At 44.1% G+C, this 17,377-nt stretch overlaps 1 protein-coding gene across 1 annotated transcript in view; it reads right to left on the reverse strand.

The window, feature by feature from the left end:
* Window positions 1-8,644, reverse strand: part of ATP6V0E1 (ATPase H+ transporting V0 subunit e1) — a 29,619-nt gene extending 20,975 nt beyond the window's left edge. The window contains exons 1-2 of the mRNA XM_029942845.1: window positions 8,458-8,644; window positions 2,045-2,092 (exon numbers count right to left, since the gene is read on the reverse strand). Of these exons, the coding sequence (XP_029798705.1) occupies window positions 2,045-2,092; window positions 8,458-8,561 (152 nt within the window). The 5' untranslated portion in view covers window positions 8,562-8,644. The remainder of the gene's footprint in view (window positions 1-2,044; window positions 2,093-8,457) is intronic.
* Between the last annotated feature and the right edge of the window lie 8,733 nt (window positions 8,645-17,377).

Genomic DNA, 17,377 nt, shown 5'->3' on the forward strand with positions numbered 1-17,377 from the left:
TTCAGAGGAATAAAAACAAAGGCCTTTTGACCACTCGTTGGCTCCTGGACTGAAAAGTAGCTCCCTTGTTGAGATTTCGATAGGAGATTCCGTGCTATAGACTAAAGCTCAATCACTCTTACAAAAATGGGAAATTCTTGAGGACCTATGTACTGCTTCACTCTTTAAAGCTAAACACAGCTGGTATAAGAATTTCCCATTCTGAAGGCTGAGCTATACCACCTAAAAAAAACCTTTTATCTTTTTTTTAAGTTTTTTTTATTTCAGAAAGAGAGAGCATGAGCAGGAGAGAGGGGTCCCGGGAGAGAGGGTCTCAAGCAGGCCCCACCCTCAGCACAGAGCCTGATGTGGGGCTCGAGCTCATGATGGTGAGATCATGACCTGAGCCAAAATCAAGAGTTGAATGTTGAAACGACTGAGCTACTCAGGCGCCCCAAAGCCATTTACCTTTTTAACCAGAAAAATACAGACTAAGCAAGACAACTAGAAAAAGTCTCATCACCTAAGCCCTAGTGTTGAGGCAATCAAACACCACCATTGTCATTTAGTAAAACTTCTAAAGTGTGTTATGATTCAGCTTTTAAACACTTCAAGCTGCACTCAAACAAGGGACTGAATGACTGGCCACATAGCCAGAATTCATGGTAATAACTTTTTGTCAGGGGCAGATTTTGAGCTATGCCAACAACTAGAACTGGTTATTCCCACATGCCTATTTGAAAAACCTTGGTGCAAAATCCCTCGGATATAAGAAACTCACAGATTCAGAGTCACAAAGAGCCATGCCACGGCCTGGCATCACATGACCAGAACCGCTGTTTCCTCGCTCTTGTGGGCACTAACCAACAGTTCCACCAACAATTCCACCAACACTAACATTTTCCATGTAAAGACGTTTCCGGAAGCTACACAGCTCTCTTTAAGAAAAGAGAACCTTTGGTTCTAAACTCTAAAAAGAAGTCTGTAAAAGGATGAATTTTATGGTACGTGAGTTAGATCTCAATGGAAAAAAAAGAAAAAGAAAAAGACGCCATAAGGCCTTTGAATACGATTGAAATGGTCATTCGTTCCACAAACTGACTAATGCTCAGTTTTTTTCTGGGGCTTGACTCATTCCATACTTCAGGGAAGGGGAGAATGTGGACAAGAATTGGAAACCTCTTTACAATAGTTCAATTACAGGTCTGCTGTTTCTGACACTCATGAGGGTTAAGGATCCTCATTAGTATTCCGAAAATATATGTCGAGGAGTTAACTTACATCTCTTAAATAGCTTTCAAGCAACAATTTATACAAACTATATGAACTATTCAAATAGGTGTTAATTATCATCACACTTTGATACAGTGTGTGATTGTTAAAAAACTATCTTGATCACAGTTCTCGCTCAACTTCTGTTCATCAGATAAACAAGTCATGAAAAAGAAAGGCTCCTGACTTCACGGTGAGATATTTAAATGAAGTGAGTACGCCTAAAATCTTCACAATAGCAAAATAAAAAGTAGTACAAGGGCAATTTCTGGCTAATTATAAGATTTAAATTTGTGCCAAATACTTCACACTTGTATTGCCCAAAGACAAAGCAGCTGCACAGTTTTTATGTAAATGTACCGAACAGTGGAAAAGCGTGTTCTTTTCCATCTTGGGTACTATTTCTAGATGTTACATAAGGGACAAGCTCCAATGACACAAAACTGAAAGTTTCACAACAACCATGTTCCACAAATTTCTTATTCGTCTTCTTTTTTTTAATGTATATTTATTATATATACATTATAGGAGAGGAGAGGAGAAGAGAGAAGGGGGGAGGGGCAGAGAGAAGGGAGACACAGAATCCGAAGCAGGTTCCAGGCTCTGGGCTCTGAGCTGTCAGCACAGAGACAACGAGGGGCCAGAACCCACGGACCGTGAGATCATCACCTGAGCTGAAGTTGGACGCTTAACTGAGCCACACATGCGGTTTTCAATCAGACACATTGTAAATACCAAGAATAACTTCCTATTGTCTTGGGAAAAAAGCTACTCACAAGAGAAAGGTACTTACAAGAGATAGCAGCAAACCGAACAGGTTACCAGCATGGTGATGATAACTCTAAAAACAAAACAGAACAAAACAGCATTAGATAAGCAGACACTGCAGGATGGTTTAGGTCTCCTTCCCAGGTGCTCAAACTGGCAAGGACTGTGCACCAAGAAAAGCAATCTGAATCTGTTCAAACATCAATACTTTGTACTCAGTAGAATTTTATGTAATTAACATCTGTATTTGAAAGAATATGTATTGAGGCCTGAGCTTAGATGGCTAATTCAAACCCATCTAAAACTGAACACAAAAGATTGCAGTGACAATTAGTTTTGACACCCAAGAAACTTCGTTTATGGTAGTTTTCAATGAAATGATGCTATGCTTACATTTTATTTTACAGGTTTTTTTTTTTTTTAAATTTGTCATTTATTTTCACAGAGAGAGAGAACTCAATGAGTAGGGGAATGAGAGAGTCAGAGACAGAGAATCCCAGGCAGGCTCTGTGCTGTCAGCGCAGAGCCCAATGTGGACCTTGATCTCATGAACCATGAGATCATGCCCTGTGTGGAAATCAAGAGTCAGACATTTAATCATTTGAGCCATCCAGCCACCCCCGACACTATACTATTAAAAATATGACTTTCTAGGGGCACCTGGGTGGCTCAGTCGGTTAAGCGTCTTCAGCTCAGGTCATGATCTCATGGTTCGTGAGTTCAAGTCCCATATTGAAATTGTGCTGACAGCGCAGAGTCTGGAGCCTGATTCAGATTCTTTGTCTCCCTCTCTCTGCCCCTACCTCACTTGCACTCTCTCTTTCTTTCTCTCTCCCCATCAAAGTATATAAACATTAAAAAATATATACGAGGGCGCCTAGGTGGCTCAGTTGGTTAAGCGTCTGGCTTTGGCTCAGGTCATGATCTCACGGTTCGTGGGTTGGAGCCCTGCGTCGGGCTCTGTGCTGTCAGCTCAGAGGCCTGGAGCCTGCTTCAGATTCTGTGTCTCCCTCTCTCTCTGACTCTCCCCTGCTCATGCTGTCTCTGTCTCTCAAAAATAAATAAAAAACATAAAATATTTTAAAAAATATATATGACTTTTTAGGGGTACCTGGCTGGCTCAGTCAAAAGAACATGGGACTCAATCTCAGGACGGTGAGTTTAAGCCCCACGTTTGGGGTAGAGATTACTGAAAATAAACTTTAAAAAATATCAGAACTGCATGGGTTCACAATGAAAAAGAAATAATTAAAAAAATTTATTAATACATAACTTTCTAATGCTGACTCCTCCCCATTTCCATTTGTCTGAAAAGCAGTTAAATCTGAATCTCTGATCAGCTGAATCTCAACATTTAAAAAACTGAATTCATGATATCCTCTTCCCATTTCTCTTTCTATAAGCTCCCCTTCCCAATTCCCTATTCCCCAGAAGCAGCTCTGTCATTTGCACCCATCCAACCCACTGCACAAATGTCATCGTTTTGCTCACACCTCCTCTTCCCCCTCAGTCACCAAATGCTCGCAGATTCAAAACTTTCTTCCTTCCCTTTCATCCTACCACAATCACCTCAGATTCATCTTTCTAAAATATTCTTTTCATCACATCACTCTGCAGCTGAACACTTTTTAGTACTCTCCATCATTCACAGGAGTCATTTCCAAAAAGAAGTCTCCACACCCCACAGAACAAGGAAGACTATCTTCTGGAATGCAAGAAGGAAATATCAGAAGTCCTATTTGTTTTATTTTTAACTGGTCCTTGAGAAGTGGTGTGTGTGTGCATGTGTACTTTCTGTGGTTAATACTGGCACATCCATCCATTCATTCAGCAGATTTTCAACGAGAGTCCAGTAAGTACTAGGCTCTGGGAAAAGAATATGCAAAAAGGATGACAACCCCTCCCCCTTCCCGTAAAGTTTACCTAATAGTAGGGGAGGGAGAAAGACAATAAACAAAATAAACAATAAACAAGAACTTTTTTTTTATGCTTATTTTTGAGAGAAAGAGCATAAGCAGGGGAGGGGCAGGAGAAAAAAGGGAGAGACAGAATCTGAAGCAGCTCCAGGCTCCAGCACAGAGCCGTCAGCACAGAGCCTGATGCAGGGCTCAAACCCACGGATGAGATCATGACCTGAGCTGAAGTCACTTAACCGAATGAGCCACCCAGGTGCTCTAAGAACTGTTTGTGTATGTAACATTAGTATGCCATATGGTCAGTAAGTGCTAGTGGAGAAAAATAAAGCAAGAAAGGAGAATAAGGGTATACAGGGTTGGAGGCTGTGGTTGCAATTTAAAAAAAATTTTTAATGCTTATTTTTGAAGGAGAGTGGCATGAGTAGGGGAGGGGCAGAGAGAAAGGGAGACACAGAATCCAAAGCAGATTCCAGGCTCTGAGGTGACAGCACAGAGCCTGACTTGGGGCTCAAATTCACAAGCCATGAGATCATGACCTGAGTGGAAATCGGAGGCTAAATGGCTGAGCCACCCAGGCGCCCGCTATGGCTGCAATTTTAAAGAGGGTAGGACCTGGCAAGTCAGTCCTGAAGAAGGTAAGGGAATGTTCCAGACAGGGGGAAGAGTGAATGAAGAGAGAGGCTCTAGGATCCCAGGAGATAGAAGAGGACAGAGGTCCACATGGCTGGGCAGAGCCACGGGAGCCTAGTACAGGGCACGGGAGAACACAGACAAGAACTGGAAACACCTTCAAAATAGATCAACTGTAGTCTTGCAATTTCTGACACTCAGGAGAATAAAGAGCACTATCTGGTAGGTAGCCTTTAAAGGAAAAGGGAAGCTATTTGGAGAGATCTGAAGACAGCACTGACAAAATTTGATTCAGATTCTAAGAGAAATCTCTCCAGAAAATGGAAACAAACTGGGGGGAAAGGGGCAAAGGGAAAAAGCTGAGGAGCCAGTTGGGGAGGGAGCCGCAATAGTCCCAAGGACCGGGCTGGCAGTACAGGTAGTGAGGAACGGTCAGACTCCAGATGTATTTTGAAGGCACATTCTTCAAAATAACTTACATATGATGCTTATAATACAAAAGTAAGTATAGGAGTTTGTGCTACAAAACTGTGACAGCTGCATAAATAATAAAAATGCTTGAAGGGGCGCCTGGTGGGGGGGCTCAGTCAGTTAAGCATCTGACTCTTGGTTTTGGCTCAGGTCATGATCTCACCGTTTGTGAGATCAAGCCCCCACATCAGTCTCCTTGCTGACAGCGAGGAGCCTGCCTGGGATTCTCTCTCTCTCTCTCTCCCTGTGTGTCCCTCCCTTGCTCGCACTCGAGTGTGCTCTCTCTCAAAATAAATATATAAACTTTAAAAGAAATGTATGAAGATCTACACCATCAAGTCCAGCTCCTCACCTGTAATCAGTTCCCTCCCCTCATCCCCACCACTCTCCACTTTCAAACAGCAACCTTTCATTCCCAAATGCAGGGGGCCTCACTGTCCCCCAACACGCCTCACGGTTTGCTATGCTCCATTCCAAGCTTTTGCTCATTTTCCTCCATCCCTCTGACTCAAGCTGGAATCCTTGTATCTTCTGTCTTCCCCAAAGACCACCTCAGGGAGCTGAAAACAGCTGAGCCTCTTCTGTGTTATCTGCTTAATAGTTTCATAGCAAAAGTCCCCCAACCCCCCAACCTTCAGAGGTGCCTGGCTAGCTCAGTCAGAAGAACGTGGAACTAGTAATCTCAGGGTCATGAGTTCGAGCCCCATGCTGGGGTCACATACATACATACATAAAATATCCTCTCCAAATATGCACTTAGTTGTTGCATGCTCAAGTGGTCAGGGGTGAAGTATCATGATGAATGCAATTTACTTTCAAACAGTTCTGCAAAATTATGTGTGTATACACACACAGACACACACATACATATTCACAGATACAAAGCATATTTGAATGTTACCATTTATATCTGAGCGGTGGTATACAGTACTCTCTATTCTTTCTGCCTTTATGTTTGAAAATGTTCTGTATGTTTGTTTTAATTTTTTTAATGTTTTATTTATTTTTGATACAGAGAGAGACAGAGCATGAGAGGGGGAGGGGCAGAGAGAGAAGGAGACACAGAACCAGAAGCAGGCTCCAGGCTCTGAGCTAGCTGTCAGCACAGAGCCCCACATGGGGCTCGAACCCACGAACGTGAGCTCTGACCTGAGCTGAAGTCAGAGGCTTAACCCACTGAGCCACCCAGGTGCCCCGTAAAATGTTCTGTATGTTTGAAAAAACTAAAGCGGAGTGAACTCCCTGTGATCTAGCTCCAACCCCTCTCCCACACCTACTGCTAAAGGAGCCACCGTGACAAACTGAAGCTTTTAGAGCATCTGTGGATTCCTAAAGAGAGGGAAATCATAAAAAACATGAATGGTCAGGAAAGTGGATTCCCAACACAAACCTGGTTTCATCTGGATCTTTTTCAGTGTAGAAAAGAATGAGAACAAGCGGTTTGCTTTAGGTTTTAGAGATTTTTCTGCATTCTGATATGCTTGGGACTTACAGGGAAAACAGATTTCACATCAAAGCCTCTCTTCTTCCCTGGTCACACAGCACCTTTATTTATCTCCTTAACGAAGATGTTTTTCAATCCTTCAAATCTGAAATGCTCTCCCAATTAAAACTTCACTTACTAAAGCAATCAAACTTCACATACTAAAAAACAAACCCATTCGCAGTCTCTCGGGAGACAAAGGGGAACTAGTAGTAATTCAGTACTAATATTTTCATCTTACAATAAGGAAATGGGAACACTGAGAAGTTAAATTGTCCAAGGTCACAGGGATCATTCAGCTAGGAGCAGTTGTTTCTCTCAAAGTGTAATACAGGAACTCCTAGGAGGCACTTAGTGTTCTAAGAACTGCTCAATCCTGCCAAGAGCAGAAAATACAAGGGTTGGGGTAGATTCGGTGAATTAGGCCCTGATAACAGATCACTAGCAGGTCAAACCTGAATCATGACACTAGGGCTGGAAACTGAGTAGTCCAATGTACTGCAAGAAGCATTTCATTACCCTGGATTAAGACCAGTGGCATGAAGTCCCAAGGCTGGGCATGGTGAGTCCCTAATGCAGGTCTTTGAGAAAGGAGTGGTCATTGTTACCAACACATTATAATAAATGCTTTTTTGAGCATTTAGGCAGGAAAGGCAGACAAGTAGGGTAATGAAATAATTGAAGAAAGAAACACAAGAAGTACTTTGTTGTTCTCTAACTCCAGTAGAAGAAAAAAGTCTAAATAATTAAATTTGGTTAATACAAATTGTTTTACTAACCCAAGAACTCTGACACTCTACATCATTTGTTAGAGACTAGAGATATGATCCCCTATAACTGATGTTATGGGGGTAGAAGGGAAAGGGAAATCCAATACTACCAAATGACAGAAATTCATATACCATTTAAACTCTTGAACAGACTTACTTTCAAGCTATACGTAAGTATCAAATCTAATAGAAGCTTATTCCAGACAGCAAAGGGGGTTTGGGGCACAAAATAATAGCATGTTCTTTCCTTTAACAAAGGCAATAGAATTATCCATTCATTGGCTATTTATTGAATGCCTACTATGCGTGCAAAGTGCTGTAAAACCAATTTGTTTCAAAGAATAAAGCAAGAGATGATGTTTCTGACAAGATGTCTTCAGCCTAAGTTACACTCCACGTGATTTAGTGCCGAGAAAAAATGACTAAGAGGCAAAAGAGGAACCAGAAAGAGGGTGTTCTAAAGCCTTATCCTACGAAGATAAGGCTCTATCTCATACTTACAAAGTAGATTAAAAAGCTGTATTTAACAAAGAAGTCTAGGAGAAACGTCTTAGTCCATCATTCTAAGAACTTGGTACGCTCCAGTACAAGCGCAGGAGCGCCCTCCAAAAGGTATGACGCAAGGGTTTCTACACAATACCTCCTGCCCTTCGGTAATTAGTCTCACTTCAGATCAGGCCCCAACTACCTGGCGCCCACTGATGCAAGGCCTGGGCTCAACGTTGCTGCACAAGCTTGTCCTGGGCAACGTCGACAACACGTGAGGCACAAACTGCAGTTTGTTTTATTTGATCCTTTCCGTTAGAGTTTAGGCAAAGGAGGCCTCGTTTGAGTGGAGGGCAGGGCTTAAGGGGCGAAAAGTCGTATAGGGGCAAACCTCAACTTCTCCTTGAGTCAATATAAATCTACTTCCGGGGCGCCCTCCCCAGACAGGCCCGTGATAAGAAAAAATTTCCCTAAAACCCCCTGCGAAGGAGGGTCCGTCGGAAGTCACCCTCTTCACCCTCGGACCCGCGAACACACCTCGGGGTGCTGCAGGAGGTCGGGGCCTGACTCTGGAGGCCAGGGCCGCCCCAAGGTCTCCGACCGGCGCAGGTCGCCCCCTCCCCCGCCGGGCCTGGCCAGTCCTCATCGCGCGTCCCTCCCGAGGTGGGCCTGGCGCACTTACCCCCGGTTGGGACCCTTAGGGATGAACCAGGGAACCAAGAAGCCGACGAAGCCCCAGAACACGCTCATCACGATGAGAGGCACCGTGAGGCCACTATACGCCATGGTTGCCGCGGAACCTACCAGCCCCTGCCCAGCCACCTCACTTTGCTCCCACCCGGAAGTGTCAACACCCGGCCGCGTGACCAGCGCACGCGCGCAGACCCGCCTCCCGCGCCCCCACGTGACCCGCGCACCGGACTCCGCCCATTCCTAAACCCTATGTATTTTATTGTGGACCAGTTTCCCTGCAATAGCAACTTTTCGTTGCCTCGAATTACCTCTTGAATTCTCTCGTTAATTGCAATAGATCTTGGATTAAACAGGAAGTGGACCAATAATCTTCCGACTCTTCAAACATGATTCCAAACTTTTGACCTGACCAGTAATATAGGAAACTGGGGCATCGTTATGTTCCAAAACATGCTAGGCAGAAACTCTGTTGTCCTTAAGTACCAGTCCCAGCACTGCTTTCTCCAAGATCTATTTCATTCTGTTAGGGTTTCTTTTGTGGCCGTGTATCTTAACCAACCCTCTGGTAAAGGGCAAACTCCTGGAGGACAGGCATTGTTTAACTGATGGCTGCTCATCAGGAGTACTTACATATAGAATGTGCTCAGTAAACACTTTGTACAACTGAACTGAATAGTTAAGGGTGAGGTCAGCCATAACTAAATTAGAGAAAAAAAGTCGACTCCTTTCTTCCTTTTTTAAATTTATTTTTAATTGTGGTAAAATATACATAAAATTCACCCTCTTAACCATGGAGTGTAAAGTCCAGTAGCACTAAATATATTAATTGTTGTGTACCCCAACCTCCAGAATGTTTTCATACCCATTTAACAACTCCCCATTCTCCCTTCCCCCAGCCATTGGCAACCACCATTCTACCTGGTTTCTATGTTTGACCACTCTAGATACCTGATATAAGTGGAATCATATAGTATTTTTCTTTTTGTGACTGTTTTGATTCACTGAGCATAAGGTCCTCAAGCATGAACCATGCTGTGGCATGTATCAGAATTTCCTTCCTTTTTAAGGATGAGTAGCATTCTACTGTATGGATTTGCCACATTTGGTTTCTCCATTCATTTGAAGATAGACATTTGAGTTGCTTCCACTTTTTAGCTATTGTGTATTTTTTCCTGTTTCTTAAATAAAGGCAAATATCTTCTTTTAAGTTGATCCCATTAAGTCTAATCTTTGCCTCATCTTTTTGGCAACTTCTTCAAAAAGCAGGCATTGGGGTGCCTGCTCAGTTGATTAAGCGACCGATTTCGGCTCAGGTCATGATCTCACGGTTTGGTTTTGAGCCCCGCGTCGAGCTCTGTGCTGATGGCTAGCTCAGAGCCTGCAGCCTGTCTTCAGATTCTGTGTCTCCCTCTCTCTCTGACCCTCCCGTGCTCACGCTGACTCTCTCTCTCTCTCTTTCAAAAGTAAATTTAAAAAATTAAAAAAAAAAAAAGCAGGCATTGAGGAGCACAGGGGTGTGGCTCTTCAGACACCAGTTTTGTCTAAATCTGTTTCATGCTTTGTGATACGAGAAAATTCCTTAATCTTGGTAGCAGAGTTGTGGGCTAGCGTTGGCCAATAGCTCCCTCTATCAGTCAATCTGTCAAAAACATTTTTATCATACACTTGAGATAAAAACTGGTGTCGAAAGCCAGAACTAAGATTCAGTGACCCACCAAAAGAAGAAATACTCTCTGGCTTCAAGGCACTTCAAGTCCACTTCAGGAAATAAGTCAGTATGGTTCAAGGACCCCAGGGAAGTCCCTGAGACTCTCCCAGCAGGTCTGCAAGGACCTCTCTATTCTCCGATGTGTGAAGCTGCATTTCTTCCTGTGCTTTACCAAAAACAGCACGTTGCAACAGACTGAATGCAGAAGCGCTGTAAGAATCCATTTGTCTTCTATTAAGCCAGACATTAAGGAATTTTGCGCAAATGCAACACAATGTCACTCTTCCCACATTTTCAAATTTTGCTTTGAAAAAGAGTTACTTTCCATAAAAATGTTATTTCTGTTAACATTTAATAAGTTTATTATTGTTATTTTAAAATGAGTCTAAAATGTTAACTTTTTGTTCTAATTTATAATATGGTAAATAATATGCTATAACTCATATACAAGAAAGATTTGGGGTCCAAAATTTGTTTTTAGATGGGGTGGAGGGGAGAGAGAGGGAGGATCTGAAGCAGGCTCTGCACTAACAGCAGAGCCCAATGTGGGGCTTGAACTCACAAACCGTGAGATTGTGACCTGAGCCAAAGTCAGAGGCTTAATTGACTGCACCACCCAGGTGCCCCCCTCATTAACTTTTAAATGTGTAAACAGGTATTGAGGGGCACCTGGGTGGCTCAGTTGGTTAAGTGTCTGTCTCTTGATTTTGGCTCTGGTCATTATCTTATGGTTCATGGGATCAAGCCTCATGTCAGACATCATGAGGCCTACTTGGGATTCTCTCTCCCTCTCCCTTTCTGCTCCTCACCTCACTCGTGCTCCCTCCCCATCCCTCAGAATAAAAACATTTAAAAAATGTGTAAACAGGTACTAAGACCAAATGGTCTGGGATCAACGCTGAGAGGAAGAACCTCCAAGGCAACCCCAAAAGGATAAAGTATACAAGAGCTGACTAAAACACTCTAGTGCAACCCCGAGGATCCCCTCTTTCCTAAGCTCAACGCTGTAAATAAAAAGGCACACAGAGTCACAAAGCCATGGCGTCATAAAGTGCCTTTCCTGATCTGGAAGCTTGGAAAGGTTACTGGAGGAGCTGAAATCCCCAACACACTTCACAGATCATCTGCTCAGCACCTATCCGTGGACATGCACACTGGGCAGCCACTGATTACAGATTTCTTGAGTGGCAGTCATATGCCACTGAACTAGGTGTTTTGAATTACCTGTGTCATTCAGTATTCACAGCACTGCATGTAGACCTTATTAAATCCATTTTACATATTAGGAAAGAGAGGATTAGGTCTGTAATGTGCCCAAAGTCTGTTTTAAGTAACAGAATAGGGATCTAAATACAAGTCTTCGTAGCTTCTGTTCTTCCCACTAAGCCATACTGCTTCTCCTATCTCAGATAGTAAGTCAGCCAAAAACCCTGAATCTGACACAGCTTTACAAGACAGAGACATCTAATTCATAAGATGAGAACTGTGAAAAGCCTATTTTAGAATTAGTAGCTCTCCAGCTAGGGGGTAGGCTAGGATGGGGTTGATTTAGTTTGTTTGCTTTTTCTTTTTAAAGATTTTATTTAAATGTTTTTTATTTATTTTTGAGAGAGAGAACATGGGGGGCGGGGAACGGTTGGGGGTGGGAGAGGGACAGAGGATCTGAAGCAGGCATCGCACGGACAGCAGCAAGCCAGATGTGGACCTTGAACTCATGAATTGTGAGATCACGACCTGAGCTGAAGTTGGACACTCAACCGACTGAGCCACCCAGGAGCTCCCCCATTTTTTTAAGTAATCTCTACACCCAATGTGGGGTTCAAACTCAAACCCTGAGATAGAGTCAAAAGCTGCACTGACCAAGCCAACCAGGTGCCCTTAGTTACTTCTGAAGACCAAACAAGGTCTTTACTCACATAAACATTCATGTTTATGAATGTCCATTTATTTTTGAGAGAGAGAGAGAGTACGTGAGCAGGGAAGGGGCAGAGAGGCAGACAGAGGATCTTGAAGCAGGCTCCAGGCTCCGAGATGACAGCAGAGAGCCCAATGCGGGGCTGTAACTCACCAACCATGAAATCATGACCTGAGCCAAAGTCGGATGCTTAACCAACTGAGACACCCAGGTGCCCCAAAGACTTTTCATAAGCACCCAATCAGAATATTTCTGGAAGGATACAAAAGGAATTGGAAACAGTGACTGCTTCTGGAGAGAACTGAGTAACCGAAAATCAAGGGGACAAGGAAATTTACTTTGCACTGTATGCCTTTTGTATCTTTTTATGTTACACCAGATGTAAGAATAACTTCTTTTAAAAAAACAAACTGAGTAATAGAATAATTGAAAAGACACACATGACTAGATGAGAACTCTCAGTCTGTGCTATCAGCAGAGTATGGTGGACTCTTGGTCAGTAGAGTCTGGTTTCCAGAATTTTCAGTTCCTTGCCTGCCCTCCTCACGCCGAGAGCTTTGTAGCGGAACATGCCCGAGTGCAAGATGGAAGCAGACACTCAGAAGCAGTTATCCAAAGTTTAATCCAAGTTTGGAGGCTTCCATTGGGGCATCCGGGTGGCCCAATAGGTTCAACATCCCATTTCAAGCTCAGGTCATGATCTCATGGCTTGTGAGTTCGAGCCGCACATCAGACTCTGTGCTGACAGCTCAGAGCCAGGAGTTGTTTCAGATTCTGTGTCTCCTCTCTCTGCCGTTCCCTCACTGTGCTCGGTCTCTCTTTCTCTCAAAAATAAATAAAACATTTAAAAACAAAAAAAGTGTGGAGGCTTCCCAAAATAGCACAGGAGACTCACTCAAGTGAATGGACATCTACAGATTTGATGAAAAGGTTAGGAGCGAACTGCTTAATGCAAAGTCATTCCAGGAACCGTGCTAAAGTCCTCGGGCCTGAACCTGAACAGCCTGGCCCACCCAGGTGGCATTTTCCAGTCCCCATTTCCTGCGGCAGCCAAACAAATATGACTTCCCTTACACCCTCCCCTTCATTCAAGACCCAGCATTTGGGGCGCCTGGCTGGCTCAGTTGGTAGAGCATGGGACTCTCAGGGTTGTTAAGTTTGAGCCCCACGTTGGTTATAGAGATTACCTACAAATAAAATCTTAAAAAGGAAAAACCTGGCATTTGTCTGAACTCCCGAGATAAACTTCTCCCTCAGCTCCTGCAAACAAACCACTGCCAATCTCCTTTAAAAAAGCGAACGTTTGCTGAACAGTGTTTTATGTGTGGTATGCCAGGTATTTAGCCTGACAACTCTATGAAGCGGGCGCTCTTTATTTCCGTCTTGTAAATGACAACACTGAGGCCCAGAGGTTAAACAATTCGCCCAAGGTCACACAGCTGGGAACCGACGAAGCGGAGATTAGAACTCACATGTGACACAGAGCTCCTGTTCTTGACCATGCGTGACTACTCACCTGGCTCAGGATAAGCATTGTGGCATGATTTGGTTCCCTGTGGGGGGCTGGTGGCAGGAACCACAGCTCTGAAAGCTCTGGTCTATCGTTCGTAGTGAACAGGTTCTGGAAAACAAGCCAAGGCCAACTCCTAGGAAACATCATAATTTAGTGATGAGAATTATGGCTGGAGCCTTGGGCCCAGAACAGGTATCAGAATATGCCATCCTTACCGCAATCTAGTATGGAATCTGAGTTTCATGCAACTTTTGGGGTACTAAATCATGTGTTGTTTGAGAATAAAGACAAAATTCAAATTAGAAAACAACTACAGATCTTACTGTTTGCCCTACTCACAAGACTACCTACTAATGCTAACATAGCTGCCATGTACGGGGCACCTACTCTATTTTGTGTGCTGTGTGTGTATACATATTTTACATATCTCCTAATCCACAATTCCCCAGAGTTAACTGGTTATAAATATCACACAAGAGACACCTCAGAAAAACACATGCACACAAGACCCGAAGAGGTGTCTCTCCAGTCTTACTGCATCATGGAACCCCCAAATGAGGGGGTGGAAACCCCTATTGGCAAGCATCCAAGTGACTTCTAAGGTCAGAAGAGTCTGGTGGACCACTACTTTAACTTTCACGTTTGACAAAGCATTTTCACAAAGAGAAACATGTTTAGCTTCTCACCTAGACAGGAAACAAGCTCACAAAAATGATTGCCCCCAAACCAGAGCAGGACTTGAATCCAAATCCCTCTGGCTTCAGAGCCAGGACAAGTATCATTCTGCTACTCTTCAATCAATGCCTCAGAGAATGCAGACTGAATTTTGTGGCTTGTGATTCTGATTCCACAGATTTCTTTTGTAAAACACCATTACCTCTTCCAGTACAAAGCGAATCTTAGATTGGAAGTAGAGTCCACAAGATAACAACAGTACTGGCATTTGTACACTCACAGCTTTCGGAGTCCTCGGAAAGAGCCCATGGGATCCTGCCATTTCCCCTGAGGCGGGAAGGGAGCCCAGGCACTAACATATGCTTTCCTCCTGAGAGAATGGAAGTGCAGGGCTGAGTAACTTGCTCAAAGGCTTAGGGACTGTCCTGAAGCAGAAATGCTGACAATGCTTTTCTACTCAACCCTACTGCTACAAACATATGGTTTCTTCTTCCTCGTACACAGATGTCTAGTCTCTTGTCTGACTCCGGGAAAGGGCTGACAGGGTGCAAGAATGAACACCAGAAATGGGTGGCTAAAGTGGGATGGGACTGGTCTTTGATGCAGGGAGGTCTGGGTTCAAATGCTAACTCCAGCTCTCATGTTCTCTGGGATCTGGACAATTAATCTAAGCTCATCTTTCTTCATCATTTGAAACGGGAAATAATGGACTCAATCAACATTTACTAAGAAACTCTAGTGTGTTGAGCCATGTGTCACTAGAGGCATTTTATCATTTTATGCATTTTTATTATTTATGCATTTTAATCAAGAATTTTTCACAGAAGCAAAGGAGGATTTTAGAGATGGATCTAGAGCTAAATTTTGAAAGTAACTGTAAGTTATGTCAGCAGAAAGAGTTAGGGGTCCCCAGAAAAAGTTAGAGATGTCTGTCAGTAAAGCGTCCAACACTTGATTTCAGCTCAGGTCAAGATCTCACAGTTCGTGAGTTCAAGCCTGTGTTGGGCTCTGTGCTGTCAGTACAGAGCCTGCTTGGGATTCTCTCTCCTTCTTTCTCTGCCCCTCCCTTACTCTCACGCTCTCTCAAAATAAACAAATAAACCTAAGAAAAGGTACATTAGGCCCCAGCTATTTTCTATGATATATGCTTAACCAGCTCTTTCTTTTTTTGTGTGTGTTTATTTATTTTTGAGAGAGAGAGAGAAAGCCTGAGCAGGGGAGGGGCAGAAAGAGACGGAGACAGAGGATCCAAAGCAGGCTCTGTGCTGACAGCAGAGAGCGCGATGCGAGGCTTCAGCTCACAAGCCATGAGATCCTGACCTGGGCTGACATTAGCCGCTTAACCCACTGAGCTGCCCAGGCGTCCCCCAGCCAGCTCTTCTTGCTCTAGCACACTTCTCGCAGAACTTCCAAGATGTCAGAATTACAAAGAAATGTAAAAACTCAACAGCTAAGGACTTTCTGGGAAGAAAGAGAATGCAAAAACTAACAGATTGAACTAGGCCAGGAAATAGCTGAACCATATGAGAGATAATGAATCAGTGGCACAACTCCCAGGGCCTTTTCAAAAGTAAGCATTCCTTCCCTAAGATAAGGAGCCCAGACCCAATCCGGTTTATACTGGCTCTTCGGGCAGGCCCTGAGCCCCCTCCCAAGGTCCAACAGTTGCCTCTGCCTCATTAGAATGTTAAAATCTGGGGCGCCTAGGTGGCTCAGTTGGTTAAGCCTCCGGCTTCGGCTCAGGTCAGATCTCACGTTTGTGGGCCCGAGCCCCGTGTCGGGCTCTGTGCTAACAGCTAGCTCAGAGCCTGGAGCCTGCTTCCAGTTCTGTCTCCTTCTCTCTCTGCCCCTCCCCTCTCATGCTCTGTCTCTCTCTGTATTAAAAATAAATAAAACATTAAAAAAAAATTAAAAAAAAAAAAAAGAATGTTAAAATCTCCACCAAAGGCAGAAACAAACTTCATTTACACACACACAAAGCACAAGTCGACAGGCTTCCTTAAGACAAGGAGCGCCCTTATGCCCCCTCCACCTATGTTGATGCCTAAAGCTCCCCTTTCTGAATATCCATCCTAACCCTAAATAAAGCCCATTCACCCCTACTCAGCGAGTCACAGATTTCAAAGTTATTCCCTGTGATTCCGATATTTGCTGTAAATAAAGTTTCTGTTGTACAGGTCCACCTTGGGATGCCAGGTGGCTCGGTGGTTAAGCATCTGTACTCTTGATTTGGGCTCAGGTCATGGTCCCAGGGCTGTGGGATCAAGCCGTGCATTGGGCTCTCCGCTGAGCATGGAGCCTGCTTAAGACTCTCAATTTCTCTCTCTAAAACAAAACAGAACAACAAACACCACACAAAACCCAAAAACCAAAGAAAAAAACCCCCACAACTCCACCTGGGATAGTCTCTATCTGTAACTCACCAAGGAGGGAACTCACATTAGGTTGGCTGCAGTAAGACCTGGAGTGTAAAACTCAAGATGCCAGTGGGGACCAGGCAAATCGGGTACGTGAGTGGCGCAGGCTGGGTGGAGCAGCCAGCCCCGGGCTCCACACAAATGAGGCTGTACAGGATCAGGGCCCCGTGCAACCAGATGAAGCAAGATCCGCACTTCTCTGGGGAATCTCTCAGACTTTAAGTGTTGGAAATGGACTTCTAAAAAATTATGAAAACAATAGAAGGACAAACATAATCTGTGAACTACATCTTGCCTACAGGCTGTCATCAGTTTCCGGAGTTAGCCCCAGGAGAGGAAGGACATTTCAGTCACTTGGAAATATACTTGCAAAGTCAAGACCTTGGGAAGGGCAGCTTGGTCAGGGAGCTGCATGCCATTCAGTTTGGTTGGAGCACGAGGGAGAGGAAGCTGGCCAGACAGCAATCCGTCAGACCTGACACACAGGCATGCAGAGCAGTGCCAGCCACTGAGTGAGGCCCTGTACGTGCCAGTTCACATGACGACGGTCCCTGAATTAGGGATGAGAGCCCTGTCCCGTCCGCCCCATCAGCACGAGGGTCCAGGCAGGAGCAGAGCCATCTTACCACTGCTGTTCTGAGGGACCGTATGTTATAAACACAAGAAAGAATGGCATCAAGG

Source organism: Suricata suricatta, chromosome 6 (assembly GCF_006229205.1).
Source record: "Suricata suricatta isolate VVHF042 chromosome 6, meerkat_22Aug2017_6uvM2_HiC, whole genome shotgun sequence".
Lineage (NCBI taxonomy): Eukaryota > Metazoa > Chordata > Mammalia > Carnivora > Herpestidae > Suricata > Suricata suricatta.